At 39.9% G+C, this 20,814-nt stretch overlaps 2 protein-coding genes across 2 annotated transcripts in view; one reads left to right on the top strand and one right to left on the bottom strand.

The window, feature by feature from the left end:
- LOC149305621 (oxidation resistance protein 1-like) overlaps window positions 1–12,207 on the top strand; it is a 37,202-nt gene extending 24,995 nt beyond the window's left edge. The window contains exons 10-14 of the mRNA XM_089477602.1: window positions 9,050–9,175; window positions 9,763–9,915; window positions 10,603–10,698; window positions 11,125–11,198; window positions 12,072–12,207. Of these exons, the coding sequence (XP_089333728.1) occupies window positions 9,050–9,175; window positions 9,763–9,915; window positions 10,603–10,698; window positions 11,125–11,198; window positions 12,072–12,207 (585 nt within the window). The remainder of the gene's footprint in view (window positions 1–9,049; window positions 9,176–9,762; window positions 9,916–10,602; window positions 10,699–11,124; window positions 11,199–12,071) is intronic.
- A 4,775-nt stretch (window positions 12,208–16,982) lies between these two features.
- On the bottom strand, window positions 16,983–18,907 carry LOC149305622 (actin-binding Rho-activating protein-like). The gene is made up of 2 exons (XM_089477476.1): window positions 18,201–18,907; window positions 16,983–17,433 (listed from the first exon to the last, which is right to left on the bottom strand). The coding sequence occupies exons 1-2, from the start codon at window positions 18,905–18,907 to the stop codon at window positions 16,983–16,985; spliced, it is 1,158 nt and encodes a 385-aa protein (XP_089333602.1).
- Window positions 18,908–20,814: the final 1,907 nt, after the last annotated feature.

Raw genomic sequence — 20,814 nt, forward strand, 5'->3', positions numbered from 1 at the left:
AACCTTTTTCTTTTCTGTGATCAGTTATCGATGGTTTAGTTTTCATGTGATGTTTACGTGGACGCGGTGACAGTTAATACATTCGGCGTTAGGCACTGCGCTGTCCCTTTAAATATCAGCCTCTTTTTACTGAGTCATGTACACTTCAACCAAACTGTACTCCGCAAGCCCCGCCCACCAGTGCAGGGACGATTCTCACTAGCCAGTGATCTGTCAATCATGCGAATATCACTCCCGGGTTACTGTGTCACCAAGGAGCACCCTGTATCGGGAACCGTGATGGCAGACGGGGCACGGTCGGCGCGGCTCTCGTGTGAATAATTAACGAAGGCCATTTAATAAGGGAAATGTCTCGGTTCTGGTATGGGAAGAAGGGGCGGAAACACCAGCCGGGAGGCCACAAGTATTCTCTGGTAATTAGAATGTGGTGGTGTCGGGTCTGCGCTCGGCTCTGGTAGTGGAGGGAGGAAAAGTTTGTGGGGGATCTGTATAAGCGGACGGGTGCCTGTAGGGGACATTCAGGACGGGCTTTTATGTGTTTGAGCCTTTGCCGCATTCGGTATTTTCTGCAGCATGAGGCAGCTTTACACCCTCTGCTTGTTTAAAGGGACGCTTTCATGTGCAGGAGGGCTGTGCGGTCCCTTTAAAATATTGAGCTTTCCCTTTTCTGAATGAATGGGGGGATTCTGCAGACCCCCGCTCTTTTTACACGCAGGAGATATGTTGATCTGAATCTGTCTCCATGCACATGATATACTTACCACCGGTCAGCTCCAACGCTGGCTCCGCGGAAGCTGTGGCCCCCGCAGCCCCTTTGGCCCCTGCACTGAAAGAGCTTCCATTGATTGCAAAAAGAGCACTTTCCTGCCTCTGGTTAAGCAGCCAATTACTGGCAAGAATCGGACCACAGAAAAGGAGTGCGGCTGCAGGACTGCAGCTTCTACCTCAATTAAGGGCTGTCTTTTTGTTGTGTTGATGGAGGGTATATTAGGGTATTTACAGAGCACTTTATTATGCGTTCTTCTTTAGAGGGGTGTAAACGGTACCTTTAACCCTGTGTTAAGACAGGGCAGTGCGTGGAGCGTCGTGTTTACATTTGTGAATGAAAATTTGTTATGAAATTCCCGCCGTTAAATAAACGTAGATTAATGAATAACCTCAATGTGTAATAACACAGAGGCGGCCTATCCACCCCCAGACCCCCCCTGCGTGTCGCCGCCGCCGTAGCACGCCGTCCAAAGAGAATCAGGAGCCGGATAAATATACAGGATTAGGCCGCGTACCCCGAGGGGGAATGCAGGGCGCTCTCTGGCTAGAAATGTCCTTGCCGTTTGCGTCATGTCAGGGTTACTGCATGGCACTGTCCTGGCAGCGCTGCTAATATTCAGTATGTAGAATATATTAAATAAGCATTATATGTACTTTTCAAAAGTTTAAGGTCACTTAGAAATGTGCCTGTTTTTTTTTTTTTTTCTTTGGGGGGGGGGGGAGCTTATTTTGTCGATTTAGAATAACATGAAATGGCTAAGAAATCCAGTGCAGACGGGGTTAATGTTGTAAAAGAATATTGCAGCGGCTGATTTTTAATGGAATATCTTCATAGGCGTACAGAGGCCCTTTATCACTCCCATCACTCCTGTGTTCCAAAGGCACGTTGTGTTCGCGGATCCAAGTTTAACTTTAAAAGGCTAATTGATTGTCAGAAAACCCTTTTGCAATGATGTTACAGCCGGAAATGTCCTTGTTTTCCATAAAAAGTGACCCCAAGCTTTTGAAGTGTAGTGAGATATATATTTATATCAAGGAAACATGGAGCTTAGTGTTTTTTTTCCTATTGTCTGGCTGCATTTATTTTATTATTTTTCACATTATGTTCATTGGGCAGGGCCGCATGATTCTAGATCTCTGCGTGGCAATAGGGGCCAGCGGATCTTACAATTGATCAGATGGTAGCATTCTGGCGCTTTCATTTCATCCCAACGCTGCTGGTTGCCATGGTAGCCACAAGCCGTTATAGGCAGCGTAGGCTGTGGAATCAAATAATCATTTTACTTTTTTAAAATTTTATATGTATATATACATTTTATATACTGGTTTATGACGGATCTGCACTTTGCTCTTCGGCGTGAAGCCGAAACGTAAAGTTAATGCCAACCGCGCGGCTTTGCCTTCCTACGCGGCTGCCGCTGAAAAGTTTTTGGACCAAATTTTGTAAAGAAAAAAAAAAAGAAATGTATTTTTTTTTTTTTTTTCCGGCTCCTAAGAAAAAATTGATCCTTATGTAATTGTGTGTAAATATTGAAATAACTAACATTTATGTATATGGGTCTATTATGGGTATCTTAACGTCAGAAAGCTGGGCCACAGGCTGCCTCCAATCTTTCCTTCCTAAAAGTTAGCTTTTTTTTTTTTTAAAGTAGTGGCATCGATTGGCGAGCCGAAACCCCGCGCTCCGGCTGCTTTCAGTAACTGAATGTATTTGTGATGTGAGCGCTAGATCTTACGCCGTTATGTTCTGTGCGGATGCATCTCTTTCATTTAGTTAGCGTGCTTTATCTCGCTTAGAAACCAGTTTCTGTAGGAAAAACGCATTTTCTTAGCTAAAGAGTCCCCCGACCTGTTTTCCCGGCTTGTGTGCCAGTGGCTACTAGGTTCATCCCTATCCCTGCACCGCTGGGGGTAGGAGACCCCTTTTACATCACTGTCATTATCTTTGGCAATAACTTTTAAGAACAGCCAGTGTGTATATTCAAGATCTAATATTCCCTTTTATTGCATCGGTTTAATGATTTGTCATCCATAACATGAACATAAAGAGAGAGTCCATTCGAGGACGTGCTGTTTGTAGGGAATGATGGCGGTATATAAATGAATTATATAGGATAAGAGGTATAAATAAGTATGTTTGTTACCATGTCCTATTATTATTTATTATTTGGGTGGTGAGGGAACGGCGTCTGAGCCGACCCAGCGCTCTGCAATTTATTTAAAACACCTTTTTAAAAATGTCTGTAATAGAATCTCCAATACCTAAGTTTTTTTGGGCCTTTTTACCCGTGATTCTCCTTTTCATTTCACGTGTACCCACACAAATCACACACGTTATAGACAGAGCTTTCTTTTTATACCACTTTTAGATGGATAATCAAAGATTTAATATGCATAATATATTAAAACTTTTTTGTAGTATTTTCCTATTGTGCCCAAACCAGTTCATTTGACCAAAATACTGCATGATATTGTCTTAAAAACCCAACATGTGTAGCTTTTTATGTTTTTTTGGTTTTTTTTGTGGAAGTTACATGGCACAAAATTCAACATCCCCGTTCCAGGGGGTGGCGGGTTGTCGAATCCCGAGCATGACAGCAGAGATCATTTTTTCTGGTTGCCAGCTGAATGAACTATAAATCGGCCGCCTGTTGGCACACTTTTTGTTGACTTATTTTATTTATTACATGCCGCAATCTTTTTTTTTTTTTTGTTTACCTTTTTCTGAGGCTGCTGATCAGTCTCTGACCAATCAGCAGCTCTCACTGCCTGTAGGTGGAGCGACGAGGTGTCCAAAGGAGAACAAGTGTGCGCCCCTGAGCTCTGAAACCGTCTGCGCGCCCCTGAGCCCTGAGCCATGTGTTTAGCGGGGCGTTCTGGTTAAGGCTGTTATGTAAATAGGGTGTTACGAGATAAGTGCCCCAGTGTGATTTGTTTCATTGATTCCAGGAAAACAGTATGAGGTATTTAGTGCTGGTTTTTGGAGACTTTCTTAGGCATTGCGTTCTGTTACTTTTCGCACGGATGGACAGGGCTTTCCGTGGTGGCAGATCGGGGAATGGCTGCTTCAGTCTCACGTTACGTCCAGCTGCTGCTTATAATCTGCAAGTGTCACAGCGGCTTTACTTTTGGCACCCAGTGAAAGGTTATCCCAGAAATCCTAAAACTCTCTGTTCTTCTCTTTTCACGCTGATTCCGACTATACCTGCATCGCACGGGGATCGGGGAGCAGGGTGCTGCAGCCCTGCATGTCTGATGGTAGCAGGTTATCGGAGTCGGTGCTACTGGTTACCAGTGTATTTACTACTAGATCTGAGAGTCCAGGAGAGGCCAATCGCATATAATTAATATATATATAATATATGAGAGAGGAGCTCTCCCCGCCGATATAAAATCTGTGTGTACTATTACACCCTAGTAGTCGTTTGAACATTTTATTAAAGACGTAATATTACGTACAAAGATCTTGAAACGGGTTACCGTGTTTCCTAAATCTTGAGTGATTGAGAAGCTGGGATTTACTATGATGCGAAGATATGCGTTTCCTCGATCATATATATAATAGAGCCGCGAGCTGTTGCTTCCCTGGCTTTCCTATTGCGGCGTGTGTGCGTGGATACTATTAAGATGTTCGCGCGTTAGTAAAAGAATCTAAAAGTGTGGTGTTGCTTTTCCTTGCCATATGTGTAACAATTTATTTGTTTTTCTTTTTGTTTGACATGAGACACATTTGACTAAATCCGAGTTTGTTGAAAAACAAATAATATCACAAAAAAAACATGGCAGCAAAATATAATATCCGCTCCAACTGGCCTCTGTTTGTACAGCCCGCGGCTCACCCGGTAAATAATGCTTCATTAATCATTAATTTGACAATTATTCATACTTTTTAAAATAATGCGCAGTAAATACCAATACACCAAGCACACCCGTTATTAGACATTAACACGATTATTTGGACAATCTCTCAACTATCGCTGTATTGAATATTTTAAATAAACAGTATATGTTCCGTTTAAAAGTTTGGGGTCACTTAGAAGTTTCCTTGTTTTTGAAAGAAAAGCAAATTTTGTCTGTTAAAATCCAGAAATCCAGCACAGACAGGGTTAATGTTGTAAATGACTGTTGTAGCTGATTTTAATGGAAGGTCTTCATAGGCGTACAGAGGCCCTTTATCACTCCTATCACTCCCAATCGCTCCTGTGTTCCAATGGCCCTTTTTTCACTCCCATCGCTCCTGTGTTCCAATGGCCCTTTTTTTTTTCTTACTCCCATCACTCCTGTGTTCCAATGGCCCGTTGTGTTCGCTAATCCAAATATAAGTTTCAAATGCTAATTGATTGTTATAAATCCTTTTTATAATTATGTTACAGCTAGAAGTATAAATCCATGAAAATGTAAAAGTGACCTTAAACTTTTAAACGGTAGTGTGTACATGTATGTGTGTGTATAATGTATATATATGATATACACGCGCATATATATCACTGAAACATGAAGTGGTGACGGTACGAAAAATATGTACAGCTTGATGGTCCGACTTATCCGGGGGAAAAGTTCATCCGCTTTCCTTCTGTTTATTGAACTGCTGGAAACTCCAACGCCTGCCGAGTATCTCCAGCCCAGCGCAGGACGGATAACGTTTAGCGTTCGCAGAGCTTGTCGATTGGGTTGTTCTGCTCGTTTTATATTTTCTTTCTTTTGCTTTCTTTTCTCTAGTCTCAACTCGCAAGCGGTAGGTGAATTTACCAGCTTTCTGGCTTGTCCGGTGTCTGTAGATGAGTGTTTAATAATACTTCTACTACCAGCTTTAATTAAGAAGAAGAAAAACAAAAAACAGGGAGCTCTGAACAGCATTGCATTAAAGAGTAAAAACGGGAAAAAAATATACATAAATATTATATGTTTATTGCTACTTTGGGTTCATTCTCAAATAATCACATCATTTCACAATTTTTATCTTTAAAGGGCGTGGTTGGTATTTTGCGCAGTCCTGTTATCGCGTTGATCCAGATTCCCGTAGGATTTTTAGTTTCCTAATTCTAGACTTTTCCGAAGCTTCTCTCGTTCTCTGGGTTTTGCATTTAATACGGATGCCCCGGGAGCGCTGGAGAATCACCGCATGCCCTTTATTACAAAGTTTCACATTTTGCCACAAGCTCTTACCTCGTTCTCGGCTCTTCCGATCTTGTTTTTTGGAGCATTTCATTTATTTTATTTAGTTAGTCTTTTTTTTTTACTCTGCGAGATGGTTTCTTTCTTATTCTCTTTATGTCTTCTTTGTGACTCAGAAATGTTTGCTTAATTTGTTAGCACTTTGCATACTTACGTGTCAATTTTGTCATTCCATATCCTTCCCTAACATACGTGTAGTTCTGCTCATTTCATTTTTTTTTTTTTTTAGTTAAAATACATATTTATAATTTTTTTTTTTTCTGCATAGAAAGTTTTTCTCTCTGCCTATGTGTCCATTAACACTTTCCAGTTCACTCATCTGCTTTGTCGTACTTTTCTCCCGTTTTTCTCGCATATCTTTGCTGAAGAAATCGTTCATTTCACATCCAGCCGTGTTCATGGCGAGCAGACTCTCCGTTGACCTCTTCAGCCGCGTCGCTGTTTCTTTGTATCTTCTGCTTGTTTTTTTTTTTCCTCTCTGTCTTCTAACTTCTGCTGTCGGTAGAATTATTGTCTTCCTCTTTCCGCATTCAGGTAGTATCTGTGGCCGAGTATCACCGCAGGATCGATGCTTTAAATACTGAGGAGCTGCGTACTCTCTGCAGACGTCTCAAGGTGCCCTCTTGCGTAGCTACCCCGTTTCCGAGAACTAATTGACAAAAAAAAAAAATACACGTTTTTGTTTTTGTAGCGTAGTGATTTTTGTAGAGTCTTCCAACGTGCGCACGCGGTCGCTGGGTCAGACCCCTGCTTCTGCACTTAGGCAGCTGCCGCCTATTCCTGCCCATCAGGTAGCCTTTGGCAAAGCATAGCCGCTTTAAATATATATATATATATTTTTTTTTTATTTTTTTTTTTTGGTGGTCAGTATCTCAGATTAAAATTCATAATCTTTCTCTCATATGAACCTTTTGTGGACGGTTTGTTTGATGTGGGTTTGATAGGCGGATGTTAAAATCTGACAAATCGTCCACAATATAGATGTGATTTTGCTGTTTTTTGGGGTTCTCTGTCGCTGTGTGTTTTTAGACTACTGTTTTTTGTTTGTGAAGCTGGCTGATGAAAGCAAGAGAATGTATTATCCCCCTTTTATTGTTATTATAATTACTATTATCTTTGGGGGGGGGTTATGCCAATCACGGCTGGGGCTTGCTTTCACGGTTGTGCGACTTCTGCTGACTTTGTGCTTTTGCTGTGATTCCTGACCGCTGATTCTCCGTAATTTGCCGAGGAAGCCGTCTGAACGGGCAGCTTCGTTTTCCATTACTAATTTCGGAGATTTAGCAAACTTTAAATATCTGGAGTTCTTATTAATTGATCTGATATGCAGACTTATTTACGTAAACTGATATTTATTATATTTAATAAAAAGGTGGCGTAGCTGTCACTGTTTAATTATTCAAATCATCGTCCCAGAAACCTAAACCGAGCTGGATTTAAAGGACCTTTTCAGCTCTATATTCACGTTAAATGCTCTATGTTCAGATTAAATGCTTGTTACAGAGCATTTTGCATCGACTCCAAAGCATGTTACTGCCTGCAAGACGATGTATATATGTGTAGAAAATGGAGGCAAATTAAAAAGAATTGGAGTTCATGCAAAATTAACTCTGTTATACCATTAAAAAAAAATTAAAATTGAGGACTGGACTTTCTGCCCGTCCTTGCAGTACTTTACACTTTAACGCGGCGTCCGATAGCCGAGTGTCACCTTGGAGCAGAATTCTTGCTGTGTTATCTGAGCCCAATGTACTAGAAAAACCCCCCTCCTCATCACACTGCCTGCGGGAAACCATCCAGGGCTCGCTGTTAATTACCCAGCCGGAAATGCTGATTAGCGGAAGTCTACGGGGAAATGCGTCAGCGTTGCCGCAAAGCATCGGATCGGCGTGGTGTTTGCACCCCAAACACCCCGTGACCGGTAACGATGGCACCCCCCAGCTCCGCAGATACAGAACGTTTACTGGAGCAAAATCCAATAAACCCCAGTTCTTGCCGGCGTCGGCCCACATTCCTGTACACGGCGCTGGACTTAAATAATATTCCAGTAACAAAGTACTTTAGTAGGCATTGTTTGTTGGCGGGGCTGTATGGGATAGACTGTCCCTTTAAACTCCCCCTCTCTCCGCGAAGGTCGCTTGTAGCAGCAGTAATGGCTTCTATCGGTGGTGTTTGTAATGTACCTGTTGTAAAGCAGGAATAATATTAACCCCTTGAGCTCCTGAAGGGTCAGCAGACTGTTCCTCTTACACATATATACGTAGTTGTTAGAGTAGGAGTGTTTGCAGGCTGCCTGCATAATTTATCTTTCTTTATTATGAGTTAATCCCTTCTGGATGCTCCCATCCTTTGGCACATGGTGGCCTTAATGCTAGTAATTTAGGTAATTGCCAGACTACCGCCTTTGGGTCCAAACCAGACATGTGAGTGTTAACCAAACTCGTCATGGAGAACATTTCATAGGACATACAGCACATACACATGCACATAATAGTGCAACGTATGCCGCTACATTGAAATAAGTGCAGTCTTTAACTCTTGTAGGAGTTAACGGCTCTCTTGGATCCAGAAGGGTCGCCTTTTGTACACAGAGCCGTTAAAGGTTATTTTCACTTGCAATCAGAAGTAGAATTGGTAAAGTTTGACTTTGTCAATAATCTGCCGCCTCCTTCCAGCTGAGCTGCTGGGCATCTGCTAAAACATTCAGATTTATCCTTATTCCGAGGCTGCGGATTCTTCGTTCTTTCGGATTCGGAAACCGATATATTTAGTAAGCTGCTCTTGATAACCAGTGGGATTTTCGTAGCCTTTAGTGATATGACTTTCAAACTCGAGCATGTTATTTAAGGAATCTTTACTTTCTGCACGCGTGAAATTCATGAGATGCATTTCGGAGACTCTTATAAACCTGTCCATTCACATTCATATTGCATTGGTATGTAGGAGACGTTCAGCCCTAGGAATATGTATATATATTGAAGTGCTGACCCCAATCCTATACGTTGGTTTTATAGAGATGGCTCTGAAATGCATTGGTTTGCTTTTAGAATTTAGTTAAGCATGTGGCGGTCTCTCATACCGCGGTGTTTTAATATATCCTCTAAAGATCACAACCAGGGAAGACGTGAACCCAAAGCAGGCCGCAAGCATTAGGACCGAACTGGAACCGGAAACCTTTCGGCCGCACCTCAGTGATCCCAGTCAACTCCTGCAGGTTGATCAGATTGAAAAGGTTTGTGATATCTGTATGTTGTTTGGTTTTCATTCTTCGGTAGTTGGTAGAGGGTTACATGCTAAATAATAGTACCTTCCGATTTAACATCCCTTTGAGAATAGGGGAATGTCTATTGAGTTATGTCCCTTCTCGCCGCAGTAGATTCTCTCTCCTCATATTTAGTTCTTTATCAGTGAAAGTAAAATAATAAAAAAGGTCCTAATACCCCTTCTCAGTAAAAATAAAAGTAAACCATTTCCTAAACAGCAACCCACTAAAAAAAAAAATATCTAAAAATAAGATTTAATTCAATTAAATGCTCTGCATACCTGGTAAGTGCTTCTCTTTCCTCCCTTTATGATCTTCTTTTTCTGTCAGCTGAATTTTGGAAACTTTTTTTGTACATGCTATATTTATAGTTAATTGCTATCAAGCGGTCACAGTCTTGTAAACCCCCATTCTCCTAGCCACAATCGCTAATTAACCCTCTTTGGCTGTCTGAAATGTCACTCAAAAGAGGCAGCGCCGTACCCCAGTTCTCTCGTGCTCTGTGTGATATTGGATGTCAAGTGATCCGGATTGTTTGTTTCTTTGGTATTCCACAGCTGACCAAGCACCTTCCTCCTCGAACTATCGGTTATCCATGGACTCTTGTCTACAGCACAGCCAAGCATGGAATGAGTTTGAAAACCCTGTATAGAACAATGCTGGGACTGGACACCCCGGTGCTCCTGGTGATTAAAGACAGCGATTCACAGGTGCTTAGTTTTTTTTTGTTTTTCTTTATATATGCATATAAAATAGGCTTGGATTTTGTGCCCCTGTCCCGTCCAAAGTTTCAGTTGCCACAGTTACAAGTAATCCCATGTACGTCTCCTCTCTGCTCCCCTCTATTGCCTGGTTACCCCCTCAATCGCCCTCCATGTCAATGCTGCATGGTGTTCCCTCTTGCCCTAAGTTTTTTTTCCCACCCACATATGGTCATATAAGAAAAAAAGTGAGAAGAAGGGATAGAAAGAAATAAAATGGAAGGCATAAAAAAAAGAAAGAAAGGGATAGAAAAAGAAATAAAGGTAAGGGTATAAATATGTGTTTTTGAGAGGGAGTGTACTGTACTTAGGAGTTCTTTAGGAATATTCTGTTCAGATTCTTTGAGGGTCCCTTCCCAATCCGTGCCAATGAGAGAAGATGAAGTAGAAGCTCCGTACAATGCGTCTTCATCTAGATACAAGTCATGTCCCGAATCATCCGGATCACGTGAAGTCGCCCCGCGTACAATGAACATAAAATAACAGAGAACTGCCAAGAAGCAGCGCGTTTTATGGATGTAAGCGTCGGCAGACTGACTTTTTGCGTAAATCAGGAGATTCTTCTGTTCTCTATCTGTTAAGCTTTGTTTGTTTGTATGTATTCTGGTTGTTCTGATCCCAGAACTTTTCTTGCAGGTATTTGGTGCTTTGGCATCTGAACCATTTAAAGTGAGTGACTGTTTTTATGGCACCGGAGAGACCTTTTTATTCACGTTCTGCCCGGAGTTTGAGGTAAGTTGGCCTGCACTCCGTCAGAATGGGATTTATTTTAGTACTTGGTTTTAGTTGTTCTACTTCTCAGTTTTGGACTTCAGGTTATCAGCAGGGTGACTTTTAAAAAGCTTTGAATAAAGTGCACCTGCCATGAAAAAAATTACACGCTGGAAGTGTTTCAAACAGCTTCCCGCCAAAGAAGAGACCTCTGAGATCTCGAAAGTTTGCGTAACACTGCGTCTTTTATTTTCTGTTGGCCCAGTAAAGGTATCGCCTTCGACTAAAGACTCTTCTCATGAGCCAGTACGGCTGTGCCTGTTTTCCTTGTATTTTCACGTATGTGTTGTCTGATGATTTTTTGCTCTGTCTTGGAGTTGCTTATATATTCAAATCTTACTTATCTTGTAAATGCATTATTAGTTATGTATGTTCTTTTCATTCCAGGTCTTTAAATGGACTGGCGACAATATGTTCTTTATTAAAGGGGATATGGACGCATTAGCTTTTGGTGGGGGAGGGTAAGTAGCCATTCCAAATTGGTTCGTTTTAGGAGAATAATTTAATTCAGAGAGAAACATATAACTTGGTAACAGAGAAGAACAATTTATCCATCTTCCTCACAAATGTAAACCAAAACAAGCACTAACAGTACTAGATCCAGCTGACAAATTATATATACAACATGCATTTTTCACAAGGTTTTGTGGGGGGGTTTGTTAGTAGAAGACATATGACATTTTATTTTAGATAAGTGGGTACAACCTTCCAGCAGAAGAGGTAGAGGTTAACACATTATTTCTATGTAGTTCATGTAGCGGTGTAGGAGCCGTTTTAGCCAATGTTGTTTGAAGGTCAAATAGCTTTAAAGGGACAATTCAATGTCCCAGGCAGCCTCACAAAAGAAGAATGCATATGGAGGTACTTTGTGAGTACTTTAATATACATTCTTTAAATGTAAAAAAAAAAAAAAAAAAAAAAAAAAAACGTTGGTAGAAGCTGCAGTTCCAGAGCTGCTGCAGAACGCCTCCTCTTTGGTCTGAGGATTCCTGCTGCTGTTTGAGTCCTTGAGATCAGTGGGATTGCCTTCCATGCATGCCTACTGGGGGGTCTCATTAAGCCACACTACCGCACTCACTGAGCCAGCACTGGAGTAGATAAGTCAGGAGAGGTGAGAGGGAGCGGCACATAGAGATGCGGACACCATGTAAACTTAAACGGACCGTTTGGCTATCATATACAGTAAAGTGCATACGACGGCTGGGCTGTCCCATCTTTTAAGTGAAAGATAAGGAACATCAATGTTTAGCGCATTAGTCTTTTGGTGCGCCTGGGTCTAAATGAGATTTGCCGTCGTATGTTGAATGTATTATTTGTTGACTTCTGTATTCCAGAGGAGAATTTGCACTTTGGCTGGATGGAGATCTTTATCACGGGAGAAGTCACGCTTGCAAAACATTTGGAAATTCTATTCTTTCAAAGAAAGAGGATTTCATTGTTCAAGACATTGAAATTTGGGCATTTGAATGAAGATGTAAATATAACCGGGGGAAATGTATTTAAAGGAGTATTTCCTCATCCCCGGACAGGTCTGAAATGCTCCACTGCAGCTTATTAATATTATTATTATTACCTTTATATTATATTTGTATTTTTGTTAATACTTTACCATAGTTATTTTTTATTTCTAGGAGACAATACTGAGTGACGCGCTAACTTGACTAATCTAATGAATGTTATATATTGTCACTTTCTCGGTCATCTGCTCATATAAACACTTAGAGATACACATATCTTCGTTAAAGACAATAAGCGTTTCTTCACCCGGGAGGCTGCAAGCTTTGGAGAAAATTCTACTCTTTTTGAAGAATACTTACCAAAAGAGGGAACATTCCAAAAAAAAATGTGAATCGGAATATATAAGGGACTGCATCGATTAGGTGGCATTATCTTTTGTTGAATTAAGCTCAAGATGAAACATGCCGAGAAAAAATAATCTATTAAAAAAAAAAAAAAACTAAAAAAAAGTCTTAGTTTTGTACTAAGTAAGATATATGTTGTACATTATTACCTAATCGCAAACCATGATTGATGTGAATAATAAGTAGATGATATTGTAACCTGTATTTGTGGACTATTCAGACTGTCATGTGACCTCCGAAAATAAGAAAATAAGTCTGTAGGTTATATCCGTATCTGTTTTTGTAGGGAAATAAGCCTTTTGTGCAATAATTGCTCCGCAAAATTACCTTGAATTACAGAGCTTGTATCTATGTTAAGCGAGTAAATTGCGGTAATAAATGTGACAGTTATCTCTGTGTTGAAGATTCAGCCGTTCAACAAGTATGTATATTATTTTTGTAAATTAATGTTGAAAAGTAAAGATGTTCTTATAGAAAAGTATTGACTGACGGGTTGCTTATAGCACTTTAAATTATTTTCAGAACCGGAGTAAAAAAAATTTATAAAAAAAGCCAGAAATGGCTTTTATAGACTTAGCTGTATAGCACATGAATATCTTTGAAAAAAAAATACAAAAAAAAGTAAATATATATATATATATATAAATAAATATACTGCTTTGGTAACAAAGGGAAGGCATTCTATACCATGCTAATGCTTAATGTGAATAGGACATAAAATAAACCTATTCGGTGTACATAGCGCTCCGCTCCTGTTAGTATAGGTCTGTAGATTCAATGTTTACGAATGAATGTGTAAATACATTAGAAACGGCATTCCTTCCCTTTGGTATTCCACAGCGCTATTATTGTCTTTGTGGATTTAAGACTATTACTAATCCTGTAATGGATTCTAAGTACTATAAGGTCATAGTGATATAATTATAAATATATGTATAAATATATATAGAAAATAAAATACATGTACAATATTATTGTAGTCCTGGATTCTGTTAATATTGGTTGCTGTTCAAGAATTGTTGAAATAGAAAGAAACTTCTGCTATGCGTGGTATAAATACCCCCGATGTTTATGGGAGCCGTGATCGGGGACATGTTAAAATCAAGGGCAAAATGTCGCATTGGGGACACTGCTGCGTAAATGACAACAGAAGAACTAGACTTCAGAGTAATTATTTATGAGGATTTAAAGGAAAACTGAAAAAGCAGGCGCTGTGCTGGGGTTGTATAGCTGGAGGCATTAAGAGGCAGGTGGTTCTTGTATAGTTACATAGGCTGAAAAAAAGACATGCGTCCATCAAGTTCTGACACTATACAGATCTCTGGTCAGGCCTTGGCTAGAGTATCGTGCATAGTTCTGGAGACCCCATCTCCAGAAGCATATTGCCATATTAGCGGTGTATCTAAAGTATTTAAAAACACCCACAAAAAGGTTTGCGGGAATATAATTCTCCTCCCACCTTCCTGCACCCCAGGTCTTGCTTACTTGTTCCCTGGTGATGTAATGGGATACACAATGACACTCGCCAGGGTCCAGCTAGCTAGCAGGGTGCTCAGGCTTGCCGCTCTGCAGCGTTGGCACAGCCAGCCTGTGCCTCCTGTGTCCACAAACAGCTAGACTGCGCCATCTTTGTTCCCTTGTCAGTGCTCCCAAACTGCTTCCATTGTGACTTTGTGAGGATAATTGATCAGTTATCTGTCCACTAGCAGCGCTTTCTTAGTGTGTGTGTGTGTGTGTGTGTGTTTAAGTTTGTCATTAAATGGTTTCATTATCTATAGACTAGATGGGCCCGCTGTAGTAAAAACTCTGCACTGGGTCTACAACACCTTAAAGTGCCTCCTGTCCCTTGAAGTAAATTAATTCTTCATGAAACCTTTGGCTTTAAAGCCCAGATTTTCAGATTTATGAGATACGTATTCATATTCTATCTAAATGCATTGCATCTGATTTTCAAGGCTAATTAGCCACATTTCCCATCAAAACTATTAACTGTCTTAAAATTACGATTAAAATATATATAAAAAAAATATAAACTGCTGTTGTTTGATTATTGGTGCTCAGATCTGTTATCTATACTAAAATAATGTTTGGGTCGGCAGCTCTATCTTCGTTTTTAGTTTTCATCTTTATAATGAAGACGGCTACATGGCTATTAGCTGAAAAATGAAAGCAACTTGTATGTCATTCTACCCACCAGAATACTTGTCACTTGTCTGTGTTTGTGTATGTATGTATGTATGTATATATATATGTATATATATATATGTATATGTATATGTGGGTGTTTATGTATAGGGTACTGTGCAAAAGATTGAGGTAGGTGAGGAAAAAATGCTGTAAGGTAAGAATGGTTTCACAAGACAGATATTTTAATAGTTTTTTAATTTAATAAAATGAGATCTTTTCAAAGGGATAAACAGAAATGACAGTACATAAACATTAGATCATTATAACAAAGTTGGGCTGGCAAGGTGTTAGGCCGTTAGTTTTTTTTTTTTTATCCTTATTTTGAGATTTTTTTTTCTGTCCTCCCTTTGTGTTTTCTACCGGTGGCATTCTACGAACAAATGGATAATATTAGCCAGTCTAAGAGTTCTTTGGTGCTTTATAAATCTGGCTCACTTCAGTATATTAACGTGGCCACTGCACCTGGCCAAAAACCCATGCAGAGAACAAATTGACCAGATACGTGGTGTCTGCATCTGACGTAATGTTGTAGAGGTCTCAAAGTGCATCGCACGATGCCTTGAGCTAAAGAACTTCAAGAGCAGAAGAGAAACAAAGTCATTGACATCTACCAGTCTGGAAAGGGATAGAAAATAATTTTAAAGGCTCTGGAACTCTAGCAAACCACGACGAGAGCCATTATCTATTAACTGAGAAAACTTAGAATAGTGGTGAACCTTCCCAGAAGGCGCCTGCCTACCAAAATTGAGGACTTATCCAGTCACAGAAGGACCCAGACTAAAATGAAAAGAATTGCAGGCTTTCTTTAAGGTCCACAATTCCACAATAACTAAGAGGCTGTGCAAAAATGGCACCCATGGGATGCAAGGTGAAAACCACTGCTGGCCAAAAAGAACACAAATGCTCATCTTATTTGTCCAAAAATCATCTTGATGGCCACCAAGACTTTTGGGATGATAATCTGTGGACTGATGAGTCACAAGACATGAGTCCCGTTAGATCTAGTGTAAAGCTAACACAGCATTCCACAATAAGAACTTCATACCACGGTGGTAGTAGAGTGATGGTCTGGGGCTAGTTTGCTGCTTCAGGACCTGGGCTACTTGTTATAATTGAAGGACCCACAAATTTGGGTCTCTACCTGAAAATTCCGAAGGAGAATATCTGGCCGTCAGTTTGTGACCTAAAGGTCAAGCGCAGTTGGGCTATGCAGCAGGAAAATGATCTGAAGCACACAAGTAACTCCACGTCTGGCTCAAAAGGAACAAAATGAAGGTTTTAGAGTGGCCTGGTCAGAGTTCTGACTTGAACCCGATTAAGATGCTGCGAGATGACCTCACAAAAAGCAGTTCATGCTCAAAAACCTTCCAATGTGGCTAAATCGAAACAATTCTGCCAAGAAGAGGGACCAAAACTCTTCCACAGCGATGTGAAAGACTCATTGGCAGTTATCACATTGTGGATGTTTCCGCCAAGGGCCGACCGGTTATTAGGTTTAGGGGGCGATTACTTTTTCACACGAGTGATATTGTTTTTAATTAAGTATTTAGGTTGAATAAATGGAATTGTCATATAAAAGCTGCGTTTTATGTTTATTCACATTGTCTTTGTCATATTAAAATCAGTTGGGCGATCTGAAACATTAAAATGTGACAAATAAGCAAAAATAGAAGAAATCGCGAAGGGGGAAATAATTTTATACAGTGCTGTGAAAAAGTAAGCATGTGAGAGGCGTCCTTGCACTAAAGATTAAGTACTGTTACGTTTGCCAAGATGATTTCTGGATTGGCTAAGTATACAAACTGACCGTCGGTAGCTCAAGGAAACATTCTGTCCCTGACTCTACTTTTACGTGCTGCTCAAATACTGCAGCCTGTGTAATGAATCAGGGCTCAGAGAACCAAATACAAGTGACATTTAGTGCAAACCATATATTTTGGTGGAAGCCAGATCACTAAAAATAACTATTTAACTTAATCGAAATACATATACTTGTCAGGTCCACAGAACTTGCCTTTGAATACATCCAAAGAGGTTAAGACATTAGTGTTTTGTTTGTAAAACATCCATAAAAGTCAAAAAGTGTCAGAAAAATGACATGCTGACATCACAACTAGTTCCAGTGTATTCACAAAAATAAGAGTTTTCTCAAGTCCAAACTGTACAAACATAAAAAAATATTCTAAGTTATTCTTGTCACAGTAGAGTAATTATTACATGATCATCTCTTCCTTGCCATAGCATCTCTCCTGGAAAATCCAGCATGTTGTGTTTTCTGGCCCTAATCAAGATTCCAACCACTTTATCAGAAATTCGGACATATCTGTCAAAAAGTTCTCCGAAAGTCACCCGAACTTTTCCATCCTTCCCGCGTTTAGCCATTGTCCCAATGATAAAGCATAGATCCCTCATCTCACGGTGAATATGTTCCTCTGCCCTCTTGGCACGCTCCGCTGTCTTTGTTCCATCTTTTGGGCGTCCATAACCATCATCGCCCTTCTGAAGTCGGGTGGACATTGCAAATTCATGGTCAAACTCATCACTGAATGGATTTAGTTTTTGACTCAGCGTGTGTTGACCTGACCATTTTTCCCATTTTCCTTTTATGTTATTTACAGGGCTATATTTCTTGTAGGCTTTATTGATGCTGTGAAGTTCAGCTACTGCTTTATTACTTCTAAAAAGCAAAAAGGAATACAAATGTTAGCTGCTTCCAACAAGGGCCACCAGGTGGCAGTATTATTACAAATTACATCTTCCATAGAACAAAGCATTTAGGATATATATATATATATATATATATATATATATATATATATATATAATTAGTCCTGATATAAGCTAAGATAATTAAGTGAGGTATATAATTATTATATACAATTTTCATACATTCTACAGTTGGGTAGCTATATCTGTTAGGTCTTCATCAATCTGTTCTCGGTAATATAAAATATTATTTTTCCATTTAAAATCTAGCTAATCTAAAATATATGGGGACAAAAATAATTTTAAATTACATTTATCAGAGTGACCGTATAGAAACAAGTTGTTGGCTTGATAAGTAATAATGAAATTGTATGGGAATTGGCAGTTCTCAGAATAATGGTAAAAATTTCTATGCTCTTCTGGCTTTCGGGGCATTTTCTTCTCCATTTAGAGAAAATATCTTTAAAATGTATGACCTGCATGATTTATAACAACAACAACTCTTTTTTTTTTTTTTACCAGGGATTGCAATTTAGGTTCTTTTTCTTATGGTTATGAATGGGAGATGTGGAACAATATTCACTTCTAGCTTTCATAATAAGAGGTTAAAAAACTAGGCCATGGCATAATTCTGTTCAATATTTTACCTCTTCAGTGAGGATTTAGTGGTTATATAGGATATATATTGTAAGCAATGGAAGAACTTACAGTGAACAAGAGGATCGCTTGATTCTTGCAGCATCTTCATTCTGTTCCATACTGTGGTCTTTATTCTTTCCTGTTACCAACTTTTCATTTCCCATCATTTTTACTTGTTCAGTCTCCTCGATTTCTAGGCCCCCGTTTTGGCATATAGGTTCTTCAAAAGGGCTTGGTAGTTCAGAAGCATCTTCTCCATCTTTTTCCATCTGTTTCCATTCTTTTGTGAGCTGCGAGACAAGGTTTGAACACTTCCTTCTCCTTGTTGGAGAAACTGAGCCCTGTAATATTTTGTCGACCATCACATTATATGTATTTTGTATTTGGGAACTAGGATCTTTTTCATATCTTTCAGTCAAGGCGCCAATATCCATTCCTTTTTCTTGGGCTTTGGTTAAAAAGGTTTTGGTCACCGCTTTCGTTTTGATTTGTGTTTCTCCATCATCTGCATTGGTAGAGCCATTAAAGTCCTCTATCTTGGTTTTAGACAGTATCAGAGGCTTGCCTTTGAGCTCTGATTTTAATGGTTTTAGACTTTCCTGCAGGTCTTCCGTAGCTTCTGGAACCCATCCTGAAGGTTCTTGGGCTTGTTTCGTTGAATGCTCTGATGCCCACTGTTGCCAGCCTTTGGTTAAGCTTGAAACTAGACTTGCTGTTTTAATTTTTCTAATGGCTCTTTGTGCTGGTTTCATTGCTTTCAGGTCTTCGGGCACCATTGCGTTACCTCAAAGTTTTGGAGTTTCAATCAACCAAGAAAGCAAAGCCTGATCCTGTGCTGCCGAGTGCAGTTCTAACAGCTGAATGAAGGGTCACTGGGCTTTAAATAGACTTCATGGTTTATGGATTTGGAAAATATGCCAAGTATTTAAACCTAAGATGCACACACTGTGACACCGGTTACTTTTTTCAGATCATAGGGTCGTATTTCGTTACAGCAGTTGATGGAAAATACAGATGATAAACAAGGTAGACCTAATGCATGAGGCCATGTTCTGCCATGTAACTCATTGCATTGTTTGTGAGTATAGAGCCACTGACTCTAGAAAGAATATTCTTAGGTTCTGTTTTGACGTTTGTTTATATTTGTAACGGGTTCACCAAGAGAGCTGTGGTAACTCCCAGAGATCACCCACATGTATCCTCCTACCTTGAATTGAGTACAGCAGGAATGAATAGTTTATTATAGTAAAACATAGACTCATATAGCCACAGAACTTCATTAACATAAATTAACATTGATAAACAGGTACATGTAGACAACCCAACCTTTAATCCCCTTTAGCTACTGAATCTCCCCCTGGCAGCCATCCTGTTAATGGGATTAGTTTACACAATGGAGTTCCTGCCTGTGCAAGCCAAGCTATTTGGCAGCCAGGCTGGAGCCATCTCTAAGTACCTTGGGGCCCTGTATGTCATTCTGTATGTCATTCTGTCACAATATTATTTGATTAATAAAATTGTTCCCTTTTTTAAGGCCCAACATTTTAATTGCAGAGAGCAAGAGACCCTACAGAAGCAAATATATGGTTATTCTGAAGCATAGTAGGGTCTGTACAAAAATCCTGAGGTACAGTTTTTAAGCGTAGATCAGGACACCTCCCATGTGGGTAGAAGGGTCTTTGCTCACTTGGCATATTGCATATTATGCTTAATTTGTTCTGAAGAACCGATAGAGTCAGTGGCAGCACACTTGCTCCACTGGTCCACCAACACTAAACTGCCCCATGCAAGGTTTAATCCATGGCATTATCTGGAGCCAATGTACTGGTGATTGAGATTAAGGAATAACCAGAAGCCAGGGGCGTAACTAAAACCCACAGCGCCACCTTTACCCTAAACACCTTGTGAGTGCCTTTGCACCCAAGCAGCTCATCAGTGCCATCATAAACCCCAAACAGCCTGCCTGTACCATCTTTGCCTCAGCTAATCGGTGGAAAACAGAAGTTTAGAGTTGTGAGAGAAGAAAAGAAATTATGGAAACAAAGTAAGTTCGGTGCAGAGGTATAGGGACAGAGCATTTATTTGTAATGTACGGTCCCTGATTTACTCCGCAAATGCTCAGCAGTATGAGAGTACCTTTGCAGGTAGAGGAAACATTTGTTCCCAATGCCGCTTGAGCGCCAGTCTAACAACAGGGGCCTGGTGCAAAACACTGTCCTTTTCAAAGACAGCGACAGAGAAAAGTTGACTGCTTTCCAAAGAGCCTTATAAACAGGCACTGTATTCAATGGGTCATTATCATCACGGGTGAATGTAAAAATATATTAGGTTCATGATGTACGTGAAACAAGTGACATGGATTGCACAAGTACCAACATAACGTTGTAAGAAAAGATATATTTACTCATGAAGTTAATTTGCGTGTAAGTGATTAGACACAGTTAAGTGAAGTCATTTTCTGAATATAATAGGGAGCTGTCTGATGGTGTCAGTGTCTTACAGACTGAGTCACCCATTTCTCTTTGCTCATACCCATGTGTGAAAGAACTCACTGTCTGTAGCATGAAATTAATTATAGTTCTGAGAGGCCCGCTTAAATGCTGATTACACATTAAATGGGAATGGATATCGTCGTAATTACCCGAATATCCATAAATTAAATACTTACTTTGAGTTTAGAGTT

The sequence above is a fragment of the Sceloporus occidentalis genome, unplaced genomic scaffold (assembly GCF_023333645.1).
Source record: "Sceloporus occidentalis isolate IW3139 unplaced genomic scaffold, rSceOcc1.0.p SCAF_11, whole genome shotgun sequence".
Taxonomy (NCBI): Eukaryota; Metazoa; Chordata; class Lepidosauria; order Squamata; family Phrynosomatidae; genus Sceloporus; species Sceloporus occidentalis.